General features: G+C 49.5%; 1 protein-coding gene across 2 annotated transcripts; it reads left to right on the top strand.

The window, feature by feature from the left end:
• Positions 1 to 2,410: 2,410 nt before the first annotated feature.
• On the top strand, positions 2,411 to 20,267 carry ZNF488 (zinc finger protein 488). 2 transcript variants are annotated; one of them, XM_017890982.1, is made up of 2 exons: positions 2,411 to 2,521; positions 16,824 to 20,267. In XM_017890982.1, exon 2 carries the CDS (start codon positions 16,984 to 16,986, stop codon positions 17,953 to 17,955), a length of 972 nt encoding a protein of 323 aa, XP_017746471.1. In that variant the 5' UTR covers positions 2,411 to 2,521; positions 16,824 to 16,983; the 3' UTR covers positions 17,956 to 20,267. The 2 variants fall into 2 exon arrangements, with proteins under 2 accessions (XP_017746471.1, XP_017746472.1); XM_017890983.1 differs by lacking the exon at positions 2,411 to 2,521 and adding an exon at positions 6,044 to 6,071.
• Positions 20,268 to 21,360: the final 1,093 nt, after the last annotated feature.

Below are 21,360 nucleotides of genomic sequence, written 5' to 3' on the forward strand. Positions count from 1 at the left end.
TCCTGTAATCCCAGATACTTGGGAGGCTGAAGCAGAGAATCACTTAAACCCAGGAGGTGGAGGTCACAGTGAGCCAAGATCATGCCACTGCACTCCAGCCTGGGTGACAGAGTGACACTCCATGTCAGGAAAAGAAAAAAAAAAAAAAAAGAATTGAGGTTTGGGAATCTCTACCTAGATTTCAGAGGATGTGTGGAAACACCTGGATGACCAGGCAGAAGTTACTGCGAGGGCAGTGCCCTGATGGAACCTCTGTTAGGGCAGTGCAAAAGGGAAAAGTGGGGTTGGAGCTCCTACACAGAGTCCCCATTTGGGCACTGCCTAGTGGAGCTGTGAGAAGAGGACAACTGCCCTTCAAATCCAAGAATGGTAGATCCACTGACAACTTGCACCTTGTGCCTGGAAAAGCCACAGGCACTCAAAGGCAGCCCAAGAAAGCAGCTGGGAGGGGGGTTGCACCCTGCAAAGTCAAAGGGCCAGAGCTGCCCAAGGCTGTGGGAGTCCACATCTTGCACCAGCATGACCTGGGTGTGAGACATGGAGTCAAAGGAGGTCATTTTGGAACTTTAAGGTTTAATGACTGCCTTGTTGGGTTTCAAACTTCATGGGGCTTGTAGTCCCTTTGTTTTGGCCAATTTCTCCCATTTAGAATGGGTGTATTTACCCAATGCCTGTACTTGCATTGTATCTAGGAAATAACTAACTTTCTTTTGAGTTTACAAGTTCATAAGTGAAAGGACTTGCCTTGTCTCAGATGAGACTTTGAACTTGGACTTTTGGGTTAATGCTGGAATGAGTTAAGATTTTGGCAGACTGTTGGAAAGGCATGATTGTGTTTTGAAATATGAGGAAATGAGATTTGGGAGGGACCAGGGGTGGCATAATATGGCCTGCCTCTGTTTCCCCACCCAAATCTCATCTTGAATTGTAGTCCTAATTGTAATACCCATATGTAGAGGGAGGGACTTAGTGGGAGGTGATCGAATCATGAGGGTGGTTGCCCTGTGCTGTTCTCATGATAGTATAAGTGAGTTCTCAGGCAATCGAATGAGTTTGTGAGGAGCTTTTACTCCCTTCACTCTGCACTTCACTCATTCTTCTCCTTCCTGCCACTCTGTGAAGAAGGACCTGTTTTGCTTCCCTTTCCACCACGATTGTAAGTTTCCCAAGGCCTCCCCAGCCACGCTGAACTGTGAGTCAGTTAAACCTCTTTCCTTTATAAATTACCCAGTCTCAGGCAGTTCTTTATAGCAGTGTGAGAATGGATTAATACAGTCTAAAATATATCTTTCTTTATATAACTTAAAAATTACAAGTGATGAAAAGCATTGAGTTGGTTGGTTGTCAGTTTTTTCCCCCTCTTTTGGAGTTGTATTTAGTATAATAGAATATCTTAAATTAGTGTTGTTTTATAATCAATGAAATTGGGTGTACTTCTATGCTGTACTAATATGGGTGTTACTAATATGCTGGGGGCATATTAGGGTTCTCTTGCTTCATGCCTTCTGTGACACTTGTTATTGTTATATTTTAACATTTATGCCTAATGATTAAACATCTCCTTGTGGTCTTAATTTGCATTTTCTAATTACTCTAAAGACTTCCTCCGTTCATACGATTTTGGTCGCTAATGCTTCCTCCAAAGTGCCTATTCATGCCTGTGTCTATTCTTTGCTTTGGATGTTCCTCTCTTTTATTAAAAGTATATATCCTGGATACTAATCCTTTATCAATTGCTGCAAGTATCTTCTTTCAGTGTGTGGCTTGCTTTTTCACTCCGTTTGTTGTTTTTTAAATCAAAGTATAAGTTCTTAATTTTAATGCACTTGAACTGTCATTTTCCACCACGGCCCGAGTCGCGGAGCCTGCCTTCCTGGCAGAGCGCTGCGTGGTCACAGCTGGGGTCTGGGGAGCAGAGGCTGCGGGCGCTCCCGGGGTTTGGGGGTGAGAGCTGGGCGACTTCGGCGTGGGGAGGTGCCGCTCGAGGGGCCGCCAGGCTGCGCGGGGAAGGAGGGCCAGGAGGCCGCGGGGGTCCTCGGCGCAGACTGGAGCCGCAGGCACCCCGAGGCCCTGCGGGCCCAGGAGCGAGAGGTCTGGCGCCCAAGACCAGAGGGGGTCGGCGGCAGCAGGCGCCGCCTCCAAAGGACGCCCTCGCTCTCCCGCAGGCGCTGGCTCCAGACTCTGACCAGCCAGCTGGGGGCGTCTCTGCGGAGCTGAGCCGGGGTAGGGCCGGGCAGCCCAGAGGATCAGAAGAGGGTTTTCTCCCAGGGTTGCGGGTTCTTTGGCCAGCGGCGCCCTCCCCCGCCGGGGCAGCCCACCCGCAAGCCCCGCCCCGAAGGCTGGAGCTTCCCTGGGGGTGGGCGAAGCCGAGGCCACGCCCCGAAGGCGGGAGCGGCTTTGGGGAGGGACCTGGCCGCCCTCAGGGCTCCAGCGCCAAGTTCAGAGCCACGCGCTGTGCTCTTGGCCGGGAGGAGGCTGTGCTGCCCCAGCACCTCTTGTTCCACATCTCCAGAGAGCCCAGGTGAGGCGCGCGCTCCTGTCTGCAGGGACAGAGCCGCGAGCGGGCGCGGGTGGCGGGATCCATCTCACTTCACTGCCTTTCCCCAGGACAGGGTTGTTGAGTCCTGCCTTTGACTGTGGAGTCCTTTCCTTCCCAATGTCGCCAGCTTCCTCTAGCTCTCTCCTGTGGTCTCCGAGTCTCATCCCCGTTTCTGTTCCCTTTCTCCTCTCTCACTTTTTCTCCTCTATCTCTTCTTTATTGTCTTCCTGTTTTCATTTCCTTCCGTGTCAGTCTGTCTCCCTCTCCCTCTTTTCCTCTCTTTCTTTATCCTTCTCCCTCACCTTCCCCCTCTCCCCGCTGTTTTTTCAGCACTCAAGAATTCTGCCTATGATTTTTTTTTTCTCCTAGGGTGACTTTCAGGCTGCAGTTGTTTTCATCCCTCCCTCTGCCCCTCCCGGGGTTTATCGTGTATTGCTGTTATTCTAGCCCAGGCTTGCGCTGGGCAGTAGGGTAAGAACCATGCATCAGCCTCAGATCCTTTCTCCAACAGATTATATCCAAAGATATGGACGTGTAACCTGTTCACTGCCTTTCCTGGGAAACAAAACAATGCCAAATGATCACATTATAATGAGTTTTTAGAATGAGCTGAAAGAACATACCTGGTTTTAGAGGCAAGGGGTTGATTGAATCCTTTCCTTGACATTTTGCCTTTACTAATAGACACAGACAGCACAGCAGGAAGCTAAGCCTTGCAGAAGCATTTAAGGGGAGTTCCTACCTACACCTGCCTTCTGGGCAGGCTATGCAATGCCAGGTGCAGGGGAGGGAGGGGACAGGATTCAGAGCAGGGTTGTGGGAAGACAGTGGGAGGCTAGAGCTTTGCACCTGAAACATGAGGGCGCCTGGAAATAAGAAATTAACAGTAAATTTCTAAAATATGTAGTTGCCAATGCCACTGATGTACAGAAATGAACTTACTTAATTACTCCTGAGGGAGACATTAGGCATTTTATGGCAGTAATTATGGCATTTGAAATTAATGATTTTATGTACATTAAATAGGAGGGCCAAGGGGAAAATATTTCCTGTTAGTACCAAAGATTGTCATAGATGCATAAAGGACGAACTCTAGAAAATCAAGCCTCATTCATTTTTGAGGGATAAAATAGAACTATATCGAGGCAATTTTTTGTTTCTTGGTTAAAATGTAATCTTATCAGAGATATGCGATTTAATTTTTAATGATATTTATGACACATAATATTTATGTGTTCAAACACACACAAATACATAATATATATGCACTAAGTTATAAAAGAGCCCTTGTTTGTTTGTAAAGATCTTAATTACCAATAAAGCGTGAAGCTTTTGCTTCTTGGAAATAATTTAACGTGATATTGTAGTTTATTATGACCTTTAATGAAAATTCAACTAATTTACTTTTGATTGATACAGAAATGGAAATTTGGCCATAGATAAATCACACAGCATTAAACAGAAATGAAGTGTGATGAAGGTACATTGCAGTGTGTTCAGTGAAAGAATTTGCATGTGCTAGATATTTTGGACAAATTCATAGGTATGTGCGTGGAACTGTGATTTGTGAGGCTCTTTTCTGTTTTAAAAAGTTAAATTGCCTTTCATATCTAATCCCTGATCCCCAATATGTGACGATTCTGGGGGGAGGGGTAAAAGACTTTGCAAATAATTTAGAATCATCATGTCTGCTTTGCTTGGCAGATTTCTTTTCAGGTATCCAAGAGGTGGCAACTTTTGTTTGAAACATGTAATCACACCAATTTTTTTTTTAAAAAAGATGAATTTCAATATTTTAAAACTGATTGTTCCTCATTAGTGGTCACTGTCTTTGTAAGAACATCATTGTCTTTTTATCCTTAGATGATGCTATTGTTGGAACCTGGGAATGTCGGAAGGAGTAGCTGAGGTAAAATCATGGACTTTTTCCCTGAAGGCTGCCAGTGGAATTGGGACCACCGTCTCAGGCTCCACCTTTATTCTCTGTTGTATTAGGAAAAGAGCTGCTGTTCCTTGTGCTCTTGCTACCTGGCATGTACAGAGCCCTGTTGAGTCCCGTCCGTGAGTGCCTGAAGTGAAGATCACTGTTCTTGTTTTACTTATGAAGAGATGGAGGCCCAGAGTATTTGTCTGAGGCAGGTAATAGCAGGGCTGATTTGGAACACAAGTTGTGCCCTGGAGCCTGAGTGACCAGGGCTAATTCAGTCCCATTATGTGACTTCCATGTTGCTGCAGCCCTGGCACATGTAACATCTAAAATATCACTCCACACAGCACCAGCCATTGCCTATTGGCATTGTTTGGCAGAACACTGCTCCCTGTTCTGCGTCCTGGCCATACTCAGTCATATCCATAGCAGACTCTCCATCTGCACAGCAGGGCCCCATTGAAGCACTGGATCTGCCCTCTGCTTTCACTGGCCCTGCTTCTGCACAGTCTCAGGCATCTGACTGGGTGATGAGATTGCATCCACCCCTATGAGGGTCCACATGGCCAAGTTACGTTGCACTAGAGCCACTCTCCCTGCTTCTATGGGTACTGGCTGTGTCCGTAGTCTCCTGCACTTAACTTTCTTGGAATGCAGCAGGCATTGCTGCTAGAGGGGTCTAGGCATAGCTGGCCACAGAGCCTGTAGGGGTTGACCAGGAATTGCTCATCTCCCCAGTGCCACCAGTCAGCCTCTGGGAAAGCCTGGATCACCTTCAGTGTTTAATTTCCTCAGTGTACCAGAGCCAGGAGAATTCCTGGAAACAGGTGTATTTCCTTTCTTAGGAAACCCCAGGACCTCACAATCCAAATGCAGAAAAGGCCCATAGATGATTGTCCTCTGGAATCTTCCAGAAGGGTCTGGGAAGCTTCTGCAGAGACTAGGGACACCGAAGGATTAGAAGACAGGAAGCATTTTCTGCTGTTGTGTGTTTTAGCTAAAGAGAAAGGCAGATGCAGCAAAGCACTGCATGGGGGAGTTGGGGGTACATGGTGTCTCTGAATAAGATCTGGTGCCTGACCCGCAGCTCAGAACATCTTGAGGCTGGCTAGTTGGCTTAGGTTAGGGAGTGACTTCAGACATCTCAGGAAAAAGAGGTTATCCAGCTGTTTGCCAAGAGTTCTTTCTTCTGTAGGTGTAGTGGGAAGGAGAAAAATGCCCAGGCTGTTTGGTCATTCATTAAACACCGTTGTGTGCCGGTCCCTGAGAGCTCAGGAGTAATGGGAAGGCCGCCAAAGGGTGGACTCTATCCCTTTGCACTCAGTGCAATAAGAAGTGATACCTCTAATGTTTACTGAGACAGGTTTCTTAGCACTTTCTCTATATTCATTCTTCTAATCTTTCCAGCAACCCAGTGAAGAAAACACCAAGGTCACCCTCTTTATAGATCAGAAAACAGAGGCCTGGAGAGGACCCACACCTTGCCCAAGGTCACAGGTTGGATAGAGCAGAGCTGGCCTCTGACCCTGGAGCCCGTGCACTTAACATCTATGTGGACGGAAGACTCCAAGGTTACCTGAGACAACCTGGTTAAGGTATAGACAGGTAATGTGGGAGAATGTAGCCAGTGGTTCCTAAATGAGTGAATGATCAGTGTGCGGTCAGGGTCCAGAGGATGGGTAATAAACTGAGAACCACAGGCTCTTAACACCGTGGGGTGTGTGACGCTTCATCTCCCAGGATGCAGCACCTGCTGAGTTGGGCAATAGGGGACCCTGGTTGATGGCCCAGCTGGGTTGGGAGCCTTGGGGAGATGTGCTCTCTGTTGGTGAGGAAGGCCAGCAATGGCTAGATCCCCTGTAGACTTGGGGAGCTCAGTTTCAGAAAGTTTCAAAGATCATCACTTGATTTCCATGATTCACGGGATCTGAGGGCTCTGAAAGTGGTGGGTTAGTCCTGGAATGAAATCTGTTTTTTTTCAAGTAGGAAAGACATGGGTGGCAATGAGAGACATCTGTGTGGCTCAGAAAAATGTCTTGCTGAGGTCAGAGGGACAAGAGCCAAGGAGGACAAGAGGAGCCCTTCCCAGGACACTCACAATGACAGAGTGACAAGGGCCAGTAAAGAGTGTCAGGGGGCGAGAGCCCGGGTGTGAACTGAGCCTACTGAGGAGAGCTGACAACCACAAAGCATCTTTTCATATCATGTTCAGAGCCAGGAGAATAGTGCTTCATAGATCCATAGCCGTCTAGGGCAGCTGGTGTCTGTGAAGGGGAGGAAGGTGCAGCTGCACTGTGCCCACAGTGGTCTGGACAGAGGAGGATCTGCAGGTGCAAAGGGTGCAGGCGGGTCCTTGGAGGAAAGCAGGAGCCAGGCAGCGCTGGGCTGCTGTGTGTGTGCTCAGGGCCCTGACCAGAGAACGCCCTGGCCAGGGCATGGTGTGACCTGGAATGAGATCCTCCATCTGAGGTGCTGTCTGAGAGGTGTTAAAGATAAAGCCTGGAGGTGGATGAGACTCAAATCTGATGTTGGCCCTGGGAAAGATCCTAGAGTAAGAAAAAGGTTGTGAGTCTGTAGGCAAAGGAGAGACGTGCATGAGGAGCTGGCGGGGGCTCCTTGGGAACAGGTCATGCCAGACTCATGTCATTTTCCACCTTGCAGGTGTTCGGTCTGGCCCTTGTTCTGTCGGGGTTCTGGAGGACATCCTGTGGCCTGGCCTGTCTGACCTTACTCCATGCAGTGCTGATGCATGTGACAACACTGACCCTCGCGGGTCCCGGGTGGAATGAAAGGTCCCCAGATAGTTCCCAGTTTCATCTCCTCATTTTCTCCATCCTCCTGCTCCTTCTTATTAAGATCTGGATGTTAACATTGATGGATTGTGAAGCTGGGTGGGATATTTAATTCAGCAGTTGGTGGTGTCCAGATCCACAATGGTCTCTAAAAGCTGAGATGCTGCCCTGAGTTTATCAGGATGGCATTTGGCAGATTGGAGATAAGTGCACCTGAACTGAGACATGTAGCTTCCCCATATGGTTTTATGAAAATGAAATGAACAAGGTGCCTTATTTCATTTATTAATACTATTGTTTGTCATGTAGAACTTATGTAGCCGATAAATGGTGACTCCTATTCTCATACCCTGAAGCATCCTGATAGCAAATGTTCCATCCTGCTGTAAAGGAGATTGACTTCATCCCATTAGTCATACATGGGAAGGTCTCGGATGGACTGGAGAGACAGCTTAGCCCAAGCCCATTTTACAGATGGAAACCGGAGTCACAGAGAGGAGTGATGTTTCTGCCTCTGCCTCTTTGGGAGACACTGGCTGACATTAATCTCTGACGTCAGGTACCACCTCTGAGGAATCCACTCAAAAAGGGCATCAGGAGTGGTGCAGAGCCTGCTGCAGCATGTGGTTTGCATCCTCTCCATGCAACAAAGGACCTGGACTTTCAGAAGTCACACAGGGTGGTTTGCAGGGCAAGGCAGGGTGGTGATGTTCCACAGGAGCTGGTCAAAAACTTGTGACAAAAGGGCACGCTGAGGTTTTGTGTTCACTTTTCTTGCTTTCTCTCTGATTTATCCTGTGCTTTCACTCTGTGAGAGAGTTGGCCTCTCATCTCCTTGAGAGCTCCTGCAGGAAGTGACTGGACACAGGTACATCCTTTCATGGGTGGGCAGGAAGCAGGGAGAGGAAGAAGCTGATTTGGCCCAGGTTATATTTATGCATAGCAAGCCATGGAGGCCCCATTGAATAAGGCTCTCAACCACTCCTAGATTCTCCCTGAACCCTGGGATAAATATTTTCTAAGGATGAAAATTCTGGAATGCTGAGTGGGGTCTGGCTTTGCCAGTACCACTCACCAGTGAAGGGGGCACTTGGAAGAACTTGAGTTCTGGTTTCCAGAACTTGAGGGTGGGGCTGGTGAGGGTGGGTAGGGATGAAGGCATCCCAGCTGGCTGATGCCACTTCCCCATGGGTGGCACCTTCACATGTGGTCACTGCATGTCTTCCCTTCCACACCATGGGCACTTCCAGGGTGAGACTGAAAGCTGGTCCACCCATGGGTGTCCAGTTTGGCACAGGCAGGCAGTTCACAAACCTCTGACAGGGGAGCAGAGGAGAAGCGCGTGGATTCATGTGTGGGGAGAACCAAGAGTGAGCACTTCTGGTGAGTGGAGATGAGGTTACACATGCTGTCTCTAGGGGCAGGGCCAGTGGTGAGGTGACTGCCCCCTAGTGTGCGGGTGGGGGCCAGGCACAGCCAGACCCATCCTGCCTAGCCTGCATGTGCATTGCTCCAAGGTTTGTCCTTCTGTGCACCTATGCCTGCAGAGCCCCTGTCCCCAGGTGCCTGAAGTGGCTTGGCACTCCTGAGGGTCAAGAGAGAAAATGAATATGGCAACTAGCAAGGAAGGAAAACTACCCTCAACCAGGGTGCAAGCACAGTCGAATTAAGTCAGAGCTGGCAGGCGGAAGTCCTGTGTGCTCTGTGAATGTGGCAGCTGCTGCTAGATGCTGACAGGTGCAGGGGCAGGGCTGAGCCAGCGCCTCTGGGTGGCAGCCGTATGTGGTGTGTGTGTGTGTGTGTGTGTGTGTGTGTGTGTGTGTGTGTGTGTTCCATGAGAGAGTCCTGGAGGCATAGTGCTCCAAGCTGAGGTGAGTTGTCACATCCATAGCAATCAGGATTCTTTGGATGCAAACCACAGCGACAGACTCTGGCCAACTTTGTCAAGAAGGAATTAATTAGAAGGTTATGGTGGCAGGTAGATCACAGTGTCAGAGGGAGAACTGGAGAAATAAGCTCAAAAAAGACCAGGATTGAGCTATTCAGAGAGTTCCAGTACCAGGCACACATAAGCAGCTTCTCAAACTGAAACTGGGTTTGGTTAGGAAGGATGCTGAGTAGCATAAAACAGAACCAAGCCATCTGACTGCTCTTGTCATAGAGATTGTGTATTCCTCCTTTCCTGTCAGCTGGTTTAAAAACCTGGGGCAAAGGGGGACCCTGCAGTCCACCCCACTCTTCCTGAGATGCCCTGTGGGGGCTGCAGAGATAGATCAGACACAGGCTGTCTCTTCCCCACGGATCAACAGAACAAATGAATGACTGTCTCCTCTAAGAGATATGGTCTGGCTCCCTGTGGCTAGACCATGTGGTCTTACCCAAAAACAGTCCTCACAAACACTCTCGATTTACGTCTAACCCACTCTTGTCACTGCCTGGCATTCGTGTGTGCCGTTCTCTCTGCTCTCTCTTTTCTTTGTATCTGTCTGCCCTTTGGAGGCCTCCTGCCTCTTCCAGGAGGGCCTCTTATTATTCTGGTGCCAAGAATTAGAAAGTATATGGGGTACACGCTGTGGTGTGCTGGTAAGTGTTTAACAACTGGTTCTCAGGGTGTAGCTCTAACATGAATTTTGGGTGATATTTTAATTTACAATAAAGTGTAAGACGAAAGTGGAACAATGAACATATGTCAGAACTTCACTTGTTTGTCAGTGATCTAAATAACTTCTTTCGTAAATCACATAATAGTTTCAGAATACTGGAAGAATAGTCCCTCAGCTTTTTGTGAGCTATTCACAATATAACAGCTATCGACAAGACAACAATTTCAGTTTAATCTGCATTATTGACAATTTTTTTCCATTACTTTCTTAAGTCCAGACAATGAACAAAACAAGAAATCAAGCCTTGATTTATAGCATTTCCATAAATGATCCCATTCTGAGTGATTTCCTGATTTATGGCCACTCACGATATCCCTGGATGTGGTGTGAGGAGGAGTGGACAGTGGCAAGCCCCTGCACCGGCAGGCAGAGCGGCGTCCACAGTGTAGGCAACAGGAATGTGTAGTAGTGTAGTAGGATGCCTAGAAAGTGATGGGTTCTGAGTATGTATTACCTGTGTTTTTAATACAATTTCTACGACTGTAAGCTTGTATAATTTAGTTTTGAATAATGTCTGAGTTAAAACAGCTAACTCAAAACATTCCTGATCATCTCACAAGCCAATGTGAGCCGACTCCAGCACACCACTGGCCACATGCCAAGAAAATCAAGTTGCAGGCAGAGAGGAAAACCTTCAGACAGAGTTGCATGGCTGTGTCCTCTCAGTTTCCTCAGGGGGTGAGCTTTATTAAGTGCCACAGTAACAGATACTGTCATTGGTTCAATCAACAACCATTTCTAACCCCATCTCACTTGGTTTTCCTGCACTGCAGAGGTTGGGAAGCTGAATCCATGTTTCCCAGACTGCTTTGCATCCAGGGTACAGGCCTTTGACATAGATCCCCACAAGCAGCCAGGTACATCACCCAGTCCTGGATGTGCAGTCGAGTCCCATGAGCTGAAGTCTTTGGCAGGCAGGTGATGTCTGTCATTCACAGTGGCAGGGACATCTGGTCTTGTGGGGTGGCTGTGTGTGGTGGAGTTTGTAGGAGTTTGATCCCTTGTGATAGGTGCTGATACCAGCAGAGTTTCTACTAGACAGTGCCAGAGCATGGTGAGGCTTTTTTTTTCTGGCTATCCTGACCCTTGGAGAGCACCCAAACTTGGTCTGTGGCTCTCACAGAGATTTAATGAGCTGTATGATACCCTTTAAGAAGTTCCTTTCTGTTTAAACTACCTGGGTAGAGGTTGCTGTCTGCAGCTAGGAAGCCCTGATTGCTGGAACCTAAGGGATGTGAGAAATTACTGTGGAGTGTCAAGGTAACCAGGGATCTGCTCCTGGGACCTATTAATCCACCTCTTTTAGAAGGAGTCCGCAGTCCTGTTTGTGTTTGAATATTCATGAACGTTAGAAGAGCAAGTTAGTCTGGGTATGGCTATGGCTGACAGAAGTATCAGGCTGTTGCACAGTTGATTATTAGATCTGCATTTTTTGCCCTTTAGCTTGTCAAAATAATGTCTAAAAAACTAGACTGATCACAAGAGATACATCATAATGCCACATAAAGATATCACTCGCCGCCTTATGGTATTTAGGATCATAGAGGCCACCTGGTCCAGCCTCCTCATTTTGCAGCTGAGCAAGGTCTTTGAAGGACAGGGACCTGTCCAAGGCCCTCTCGAAACACTGAAGCTGAGACTTACACCCGAGCGTCTTAACTTTTGCCCACCCCACGCTGTTTCTCAGTCTTAACCAGCAAACTTTCCTTGTTATTTTGGTTTGTCTTATGTCTAGGTTTGATTTGGCAGCACGTTTCAACATCTGGTGAAGGCATGGGAATAAAACAGTGTAGGTGGGTGGAACACCTAAAGCAGAATGTTTGGTGTTCTCTTAGGGTATACTGGGCAAGGCCTGCTGGGCCGTCCTTCCTCACCATGCTGCCTGCGTTTATTCAGTTAAGAAAGTGGCACAGTTTGTATCTTTGAGAATGCAAGTATTTTCGTTAGGAGAGTGATGTTCCGTCTATGGAAGACTTTGCCTGAATCCATCATAGGCTTGGAGAGGGTGTCCCTTGTCCCAGCAGCATGGCTCTGTATAGTCATTGATTCTTTTGTTTACTTCTCCATGCCCTTCATTTTGTTCCTGTCCCTTGACCACAAAGAAATAAATGAACATTCCTGAGGCACTGACATGGGCCGGGCGAGGTGGGGGCCTCCTTCTGGATATTATTATCCTGTTTAAATGCATTATTTTCCCACTCATTTCACGATTGCCCAATATTGAGAGAAGTTACATTACACAACTGAAGCTCCATAATAAATGCATGGAGGTGAGATTCGAACCCACGTCTTTCCCATTCTACTTTTTGTGCCTTTCTGTTTTATTTTGCTTCTTGGTATTCCTGTGTATTATTAATAGTCTGAAGCTTGGTAATAGATGCAATAGTCACTAGAGTAAAGCAAATACAGTATCGTGCTCTCTGGAGGATAACAGGGACATTTTTGTTTAATTGCTATTTTGATTGTTCTTTTAAGAGTGTTCCCGAGGAAGGAAAACAGAGGGAAAGACCAGCAAAGCTCGCTGTGTCTAACTTTTGCCATATGCATGGACCTAATTTCTTATTTGCCAAGCCATACAGGCTTTATTTTTGAGACTCTTGGAGGGTGGCTGAGTACTGCATGCTTGCTGGGGTTGGAAAAATCTGGTGTGATGGGGGTCAGTGGCTCCATGACATGCCAAGGTGGAGTAAGCCACAGAGCTCAGTCTGCCATAGGTGTGGCCTCCTTCCTTCCTCACATCTGTGTCAACACCTGGCAGGAGGTGCCTGATTCCAGTGGGGATGAAGCATCCTCTGCCCATCCCTCCCACCCATCAGGAGCCTTGGACACACATGAGGCAGAACCCCCAGATGGTGGCTGCCAGGGGAGTGTGTCCACCTCTTACTTGTGCCAGGCGTGTGGCAGCTCACTGCGGCAGGCGTCCCGTGGGCGAGGTCGGTGCTCTCCTGATGTCTTTGATATTTTTCTTTATCTGGCCTAGTCTGAAACCAGTACTTTCCCCTGCCTGTGAGCCCTGACTTCATTTGCAAACTTTTCTCATGCACTTTCTGAAATTTTCATGACAGAGAGCCCTGGAGAAATTTGGGGCAGTGATAGAGGTGGAAGAAGGTTTAGAGCTAGGAATCTTTATGCATTTTCTCTGTTTTCTCCTTCTCTTTATTTTTTTTCTCGACCTATGCTTCACACTGGGCTCTGTCTTCTCTATGCTCAGAAAGCAGAGGAGGCTTGAGCTTCCAGCAAAGACCTTGCCACGTATTACTGGAGACAGGCCGGTGCATGGCAGGGGTGGGTGGGGAGGGCCAACAGGAGAATGTCCCTCCCCTGAGCATCACTGGCTCTGTTCTCGGCCAGTTACTCTTTGTCCCCACATGTTAGGTTCTCTTCCTGAATTCAAGCACAGGCAAGGCCAGGGCTGCTATATCAGGACTGCGTCCAGCCCTGAAATTTTCTCTGGGCCTCCACAGGGGACCTTCCTGCTCTGAATTCCACATGCATCCTCCAGGCCACACCGCAGGCCACACTGCACACTCACCCTACTCTCCAGCCATTTCCAACTACTTAGAATTCAGTGTTGAGAGTCACCAGTCTTATGTAGACTGGAGCCTGGCACATAGTAGGTGCTTTGTGCATGTTTACTGAGTGAATGAATAGAGAATGAAATGCACTTTGCCTAAAAGCTGATCTGATCTGATCTGAGTGCCCAGGCACTCTTCTTCCGAAGCTCTCCTTTGGTTCCTGTGGCCCAGGGAATGCTCAGTTCCAGTCTTGGCAGAAGTGAGGTCTCTCTAGACGGCGTGAAACAGACTGTGAAGCCCCTATGAGAAATAGCCCGCCCGCTGGGCAAGCCCCTCCGCTCCCAGGAGACTCCAGCCAGAGCACTCCAGTGTGGGGGCTAGGACTCCTCTTTTCCAAGGGAGAGTAGACAGCAGGGGGAATTCACCTCAGAATTATTTCCTGGAGCAGTTACGAAAGTAGCATCTCTGAAGTCACGGAGGCTTCAGCTCCACTGGGCTGTGAAAATCCCTTACAGAATTCTGACCCCAACCAAGCAGAAAAGGGCACTGCCCCCTTTAAAACAGTTGACTGCAGAACAAAACAAAGTGCTAAAACAAGACTAGTTTGAAAATATTGGAAAGTTAAGAAAAAACTCCCCCAAATTCCAATACTAGCATCATCATAGTATACAGCATATTACATATATAGCATATTATATGGTATAGTGTGTATACATTCTATGTATACTATATGTTATATAGTGTACTACATAGTATAAATTATTTTTCACATACATATTGCTTTGGTATGTTTTCTTTCATGTTTCTGTTTATTTGGTAGATAGGCTTTTTTCCTGTTTTGTTTTACAACATGTTTATATCTGACACTAACGTTGTATTATAAACGTTTTTTCCCATACTGTTGTGTAGTCTTTATAGCCACACTTAAAACATGAATCATTTATTTCTAAAAACAGTCAGATCCATTTTATTTTGGCTTCTGGATCCTACCCCTCCCCGAGCACTCTCCCACTGCAGAACTGTGTTAGGCTCAGTTCCCCAGAGAGCCCTCAGGTTCTCCACACCGCAGGCTCCATGCAAGCTTCTTGTGAACCCTGGGCAGGCCCTTCTGGGTCCTCAGAGCTCAGTTTAGATGCCATCATTGCCTGTTTGCAACACTGGCGCATGTGCAGGTCCCTGTGTTCTGTACAACTGAACTCAGGACTGCCTCATCACCACCGTCACTACCGCACCTCGCACAGGACCTGCATGCTGGATGCTCTCAGTGAATGCTTGCGGAATGAACGGAAGAGGGAATCAATGAACAAATGACCTGGTGGTCGTTTTCTGTGTTTCCTCCTGGGGTTTTTCCTTTGGTGTATGCATTTTGTGTGTGTGCGCATAGAATAGGTAACACCAAATCTATAATCTTTTTGTCCTTTTGCCTCCTCAGCATTTGATCATAAGCATAGTGAGCATCACTGTCCAAGGCTGCACAGTGCTTCGTCTTGCATATGCATCCTGCTTTGTTCACCATGTCTCTGGAGTTACTCATTTACTTGCTTGTTGCTTTCACCACTATAACCACTATAAACCACCACTATAAACCATGATCAGCATTTGATCATAAGCATAGCGAGCATCACTGTCCAAGGCTGCACAGTGCTTCGCATTGCGTATGCGTCCTGCTTTGTTCACCATGTCTCTGGAGTTAGCATTTACTTGCTTGTTGCTTTCACTACTATAAACCATACTTCATTTCCTTCTCCTGTTAGGGAGATCTGACCCCTCAGCCTTCTTCTCCCAGCCATGGTCAGACTGTTAGTCCAGCGCCTGAGGGAAGGTACTTTTGGAGTTCTGGGCCCTTGTGTGACCCCCACCCTTAAGGTGACTCTTGGCATCCACAGGCCAACCCACAGGCCGGTGGGCTATTCCCTAAGGAAAAACTGGGTGGGTTCTCACTGGGGTTAGAACTAGGGTCAAGAGGAGATAAGGAAATGGGGAGAGGCTGGATGCCCATGGTGGGGCTTCATAGTTTGATCTTACTTCAGAGTTGGAAAGCAAAGCACACCCTTCAGCCACAGCTAGTGGTTTCCCCACCTGCACCTGAGCTATGGACTGGGCAGGGCCAAATGCCTGGCAGGGAGCACAGGGTAGAAGCAGGAGGTGGAGAAGCTAGGAGGCAGGCTGCAGTCGGCTCGTCGCCCTTCTCACCATGCGGATGTCTCCTCCCTTGGCCCTGTGGGAATATGGAGGGCTCACATTCTCCTCTCTGTGCAAGAGCAGGTCATAGGCCACACTCTTTGGGAGGACAAAGTTGACTTCTTTCTAACAGTTGCTGTCCTGTCATTCATTCACTCATTCATTCAGCAAAGGCTTCCTGAGCTCCTGTCCTGTTGCATGCATGATTAAGTACTGCAGATGTGAAGGTGAATCGACATATTTGGGTTCTTAGAGTTTGCCTTCTAGCAGACCACAAGCAAGTAAATACAATGTTGCACGTGGTGCATGCAGGCCTTTGGTGCCCAGGACAGTGGTGGCATGGAGGAGGGAGTGTTGTCTGTGTCTGAGAGCACTGGGAAGCCTCAAGGGGAGGCTGTGCCTGAGGTGCATTTTGGAATGAGTTCACAGGTATGATGGGAATGAAACTGTCCACATGTACTTGGGAGTTGGGGGAAGAGTGGGGACACATGACTCTCACAAGAAGCATGGCTCTGAGAAAATCGGAGACCGTGCAGAAGCTGACAGGAAATGTGATGTGGACAAAGGGGCTGCCAGGCCAGGAGGCAGGTCTGGTAACCCGAGGAGCGATGGGTTGACATTAGGGTCAGGACAGAGAGGGCTGCGTGAGGAGCAAAGACCATGAAGTCCATGATCCTCCAACACAGCGGCCCTAATGCTGCGGCCTCCCTGTGCCCTCAACACTCAGCCAGGGCCAGAGGGAGCTTGAGCATGGAGCAGGGGCTGAGGGCACGTGGCTTCCTCGTGATGGAGTCTACTTGTTGACAGATGACCCAGAAACTTCTGAAGGACCCCCAACGCCCTAACGCAGTCCCCAGAGCAGGTTCTTTCCATTCACCTCCAGACCGTCCATTTCATGCCTGGTTAATCCCCAGGAATCACTTCTGATAGGGGAATCCTACATTTCTCTCTACTGAGCTGTAGGGGCTGCTGCCCATGGGCATTTTCAGCAGAGACCCCTGTCCTCACTCTGCCTCAGGGAGGTGGGCCTGGAGGACGGTGCCATCCATGCTCCTTGTCTCCTCAGAGGTGGTGTGGTTAGCACACCCATCCCACAGACCGCGGGGGAGGCCTGAGTGTCAGGGTCCTGTCTGATGCCAGCTCATGATGCACTGTGCCTGAGTGATGGATGCCCACCTCACTGCCTGTCACTTCCTCTCTCTGCAGGGCCCTGTGGCCGAGTGTGTCCAGCCCAGTGTCACAGGGAGCTTCCACATCTCATGGTTCCTTGCTGGGCCAAACCCTCCAGAACCCCAAACCCACAAAGACGGATGGTTGCCAGAGTGGCCACCATGCTTATCCTGTGGCCCCAGCCCTGGTGATCACCATGGCAGCTGGGAAGGGAGTCCCGTTGAGCCCATTGGCTGAAAACAGATGGCGACTAAGCGAACCTGAGCTGGGCTGGGGCTGCAAGCCAGTGCTGCTGGAGAAGACAAACCGCCTGGGCCCTGAGGCTGCTGTGGGCAGGGCGGGCCGGGATGTGGGCAGTGTGGAGCTGGCACTGTTGGCAGCCCCAGGCAAGCCCCGACCTGGCAAGCCACTGCCCCTGAAGGCACGTGGGGAGCAGAGGCAGAGCGCCTTCACAGAGCTGCCGAGGATGAAGGACCGGCAGGCAGATGCTCAGGCCCAGGAGGGGGAGCACGATGACCCCACAGGCCAGCCTGGCACCCTGCAGCTGACCCAGGACGTCCCCAGAGGCCCAGCCAGCAGCAAAGTCTTCTCTGTGTGGCCCAGCAGAGCACGAGGTGAGCAGAGAAGCGCCTTTAGCAAACCAACCAAGCGACCAGCAGAGAGGCCTGGGCCAACCTCAGTCTTCCCTGCAGGGGAATGTGCAGACACCCTGGGGGAACTGTCTGGACTCCTCAACACCGCAGACCTTACTTGTTGGGGTCGACTTTCAACTCCCAAGCTTTTGGTTGGTGATTTCTGGAACTTGCAAGCATTGCCACAGAATGCTCCACTCTGCAGCACTTTCCTGGGTGCCCCTACACTGTGGCTGGAGCATACCCAGGCCCAGGTGCCCCCACCCGCGTCATCCTCCACCACTTCCTGGGCCCTCCTGCCACCCACCCTCACCTCCCTGGGCTTGTCCACCCAGAACTGGTGTGCAAAGTGCAACCTGTCCTTCCGCCTGACGTCCGACCTGGTCTTCCACATGCGATCCCACCACAAAAAGGAGCATGCAGGGCCTGATACACATTCTCAGAAGCAGAGAGAAGAGGCCCTCGCCTGCCCTGTGTGCCAGGAGCACTTCCGGGAGCGCCACCACCTCTCCCGGCACATGACTTCTCACAGCTAGCAGGTGGCTGCAGAGTGACCTGCTGGGTGCGGCAGCCAGCCTTTGGCAGAAGGGGGCTCCCTGGGCCTGCCTTGAGGGGGATGTCATGGTCCTTTGCAGAGCTGCCACCTTTGACATTCATAGATAAACAGCTCAGGCATAATTTGAAAAAGCCACACCTGCATGATGTGTTTTGAAGGAAATGAAGTCCTGAAATAAAGTGATGGGCTTTGCAAATCCAGGGTAAAGGCCCTAACAGACACAGAGAGCGGGGACGACTCCTGGCACACATCATGGGCTTTGGAGGCACACAAGCCTGGATTCGAATCTGGGCTCTTTCACATACCAGCTGTGACCCCGGACAAAGAGCTTTAACCTGCTGAGTCCCCATTTTCTCGTCTGTGAAATGGAAATAACACTGTGTGTTAGGCTGGCATTCAGGTCACATGAAAGGTGTGCGGAAAGTGGCCAGCATTCTGCCTGCAGACCCTGAGCACTGAGTCAACGAGGTTTGTGATGATGCCTGTACTAGTCAGCTATTGTTATTAACAAGATCTCCATGGCATACAAGCTAAAGCATCTGTCTCAGTCGTGAGTCTGTGGGTTGGCTCAGGTTAAGCTGAGCTTGGCTGGGCTTGGCAGCAAGTCTCAGATTTGATCAAGTCATGTTCGTTTTCTTCTTCAGCTGGTGGGCTACTCAGAGCGAGCATGCTTCTTTCGTGGTTATGCCAAGAACACAAGAGGGTGAGTCTAACAAGCACACCTGAAGCCTCTGCTTGGGTCACATTGCCAACGTCCTCTCAGCCCATACAAGTGGCAGAACCAGGCCCAATACTGAGGAGTGGAAAAGCCTAGGCTGCCCTTGATGAAGCTGTGACACGGGAGTGAGCATCCATCCCCTCCACAGGAGGGTGAAGAATTGGGATCGTAATTCCAGCCAACACCTGGTCCATAGTTCTTTACGTTGCGAGTATATGAGTAGAGGGAAATAGAACCCCCTCCCCACCACCTACACACATGCCCTTTTACCTTCCAAGAATAGGGCATGTGCAAAAACTAGGCTTCCAGATTGTGAAGCTGGGGAGCATTCTAGGTACCATTTATTATCTACTGCATTTAAGTCAGTAGCTATTGTAGGTACCCACATCGGTCCTTGTTCCTAAGGATGTGAGGAGCCCAGGCTGTGCTCTTTGACATTGCACAGGTCAGTCTGCGTGAAAGCCCTTTGTGGGGAGGCCAGTGTCGTTTTTGCACTGGTTTCCACCTCACTGTCAGATATTGTTCTTTTGATGTGCAGTTTCCAGCCCTCCAATGAGCCCCCAGCACAGAGCTCAGGCTTGTGGCTGGGAATAAGCCAGGGTGAGCAGGGGGGGATCTCAGCCAGCCTCCCAGACTGCACCTCTTCTCTTGCTCTCCTCTGTCCACCCTTCCAAGCAGCAGCACTCCCACCTGGCTGCTCTGATGTCCTCGCTGCCTCCATTCCTGCCTCTCACCATGCACCCATCCATTGTCCACACACACACACAACCAGATCATCTTCTGAACGTGTAACTCAGATGATGTCTCCAACCCTGTGGCTGCCCTTCACACTTACAGGCCTAAGGACCCAGCAGGCCCCAGCAGGACCTGCCAGCTGCTTCACAAACAAGTCCTTGCCTGTTGTTAATTGCAAACACTCATTTCACGTCCCCGTGTGCCACGCAATAGCATAAGCACTGGAAGAATACAGATGTTATAGTAAGTCCTATAATAGCCCTGGGAGGCAAGAGCTGTTTCCTTTCCATTTCTACAATGAGTCAATTGCAGGTGATGCTATAACACTTCCAGTGTTTCTGACACTCCCCTGAAGCTGTGCCTGCTACCTTCATGGGCTGAGCTTGCCCTTATGAGGCCCATAGGTGGCAGTGGGCAGAGACCACCCCGCTATACCACCTCGCTGCTGTTCTGCTGTCTGCTCCCATGTTCTGACTGCAGCTCTCATGCCGTTTCTCGCGCCTGGGCTTCATTCAGCATTTTCTCTCTAGCTCTTCGTGGTGCCGCTCCTGCTGTGGTTCCACAGGGCTTCTTCTCACAGGTCAGCTCCTTAGAGAAGTTTCCCAGATTCCCTGTAAACAGCCCTGCAGCCTCTGTCGCTCCCAGCCGCATCACCCTGGTGCTTCCTTCACAGCATGTCTCACCATCTGCAACCATCTTTCTGTTTGTTGTCTTGCTGATTTGCTGCGGCCACACTGTCAGCTCCTTGGGGGTAGAGATTGATTTGTTTACTGTGCATCCCTGGTGCCCAGAGCAGGGCATGGCATACTGTTGGTGCATAATAAATATTGTGGAAATAATTTCTGTGTGCGAAGCTGGGTCTGAATATGTGTGCAATCTTCCTTTGGCTGTGGAGGGTCGCAGGAGGCTGCCATGCAGCTGGAAGCCTCCATGTGTACTGAGCTTCCTTCACCTACACTGTCTCCCTGACCTGGCAAGGAATTGAGTGAGTGGGTCCATTTCCATTCATTTATTCAGCAACCCTGGGCACTTAGAGCTGAGCCTCAAAGACAAGTATGTGCTGGTGATTTGGTGATGCAGGCAGGGGAGCAGTGGCTGAGGAGAAAGATCAGTCCAGAGTCTGCAATTGTGCCAGGGTGTGAGGAGGAGATGGAGGGGCAGGGTAGGAGGGCCTCACAGGAGAGCAGTTTGGACCGAGGGGACTGAGGGCTTGGCTCAGAGAGGCACTTTGGGGGTGCTCTCCAGCTGCAGTGGGGAGTGTGGCCTGGAGGAGGGAGCCTGGACCTCCTGAGCTCATTGTCTTCCACATCTAGAAGAGGGAAGGGTGCTCCCTACAGATGCCAATAAAGCATCATCATTCCCATAGGGACACTGGGAGGTCCCTTGCTCACTAAGACAAGGAAAGCTCAGCCTTGCTGGCCCCTTTAGGTGCTGTATGGGGGTAACATTTACACACAGAGAGGCTAAGCACAGAAGGCAGCTGAAGCTACGGGAGCCTCCCTGTGTGCTGTCTTGGGTGAGACAGGAAAGGGCAACTCAAGGTCTCGGCATGAGGCCCCACACTATGCACTTGACACACAGCAGCTGGGAGGCAGATTGTTATTAATAATTCCCACCTACTGCAGATGACATTAAACTCCAAGAGGTCAAGGACGTTCCTAAGACCATGGGCTCAGGAGCATCAGTGCAAGAATAAGACTCCAGGACCCCAGATTGAGCTTTTCATGTCCTTTTCAGCCTGCCACCTGTCTGCACAGGCTAGTGTGGTCATGTGGCATTGTGGATGGTTCAGGAACTGGGACAGCAGCAGGTGTAGGCTCCTTGTCTCAAATTTCAACTCATACCTGCTACTTGTAAACACACACACTTTCCTATCACCCATTTCTCCAGCACTTTCACTATCTTGCATGCTAAGTCTTTCACTGATTTATC

The sequence above is a fragment of the Rhinopithecus bieti genome, unplaced genomic scaffold (assembly GCF_001698545.2).
Source record: "Rhinopithecus bieti isolate Rb0 unplaced genomic scaffold, ASM169854v2 scaffold_20951, whole genome shotgun sequence".
NCBI classification, from domain to species: Eukaryota; Metazoa; Chordata; class Mammalia; order Primates; family Cercopithecidae; genus Rhinopithecus; species Rhinopithecus bieti.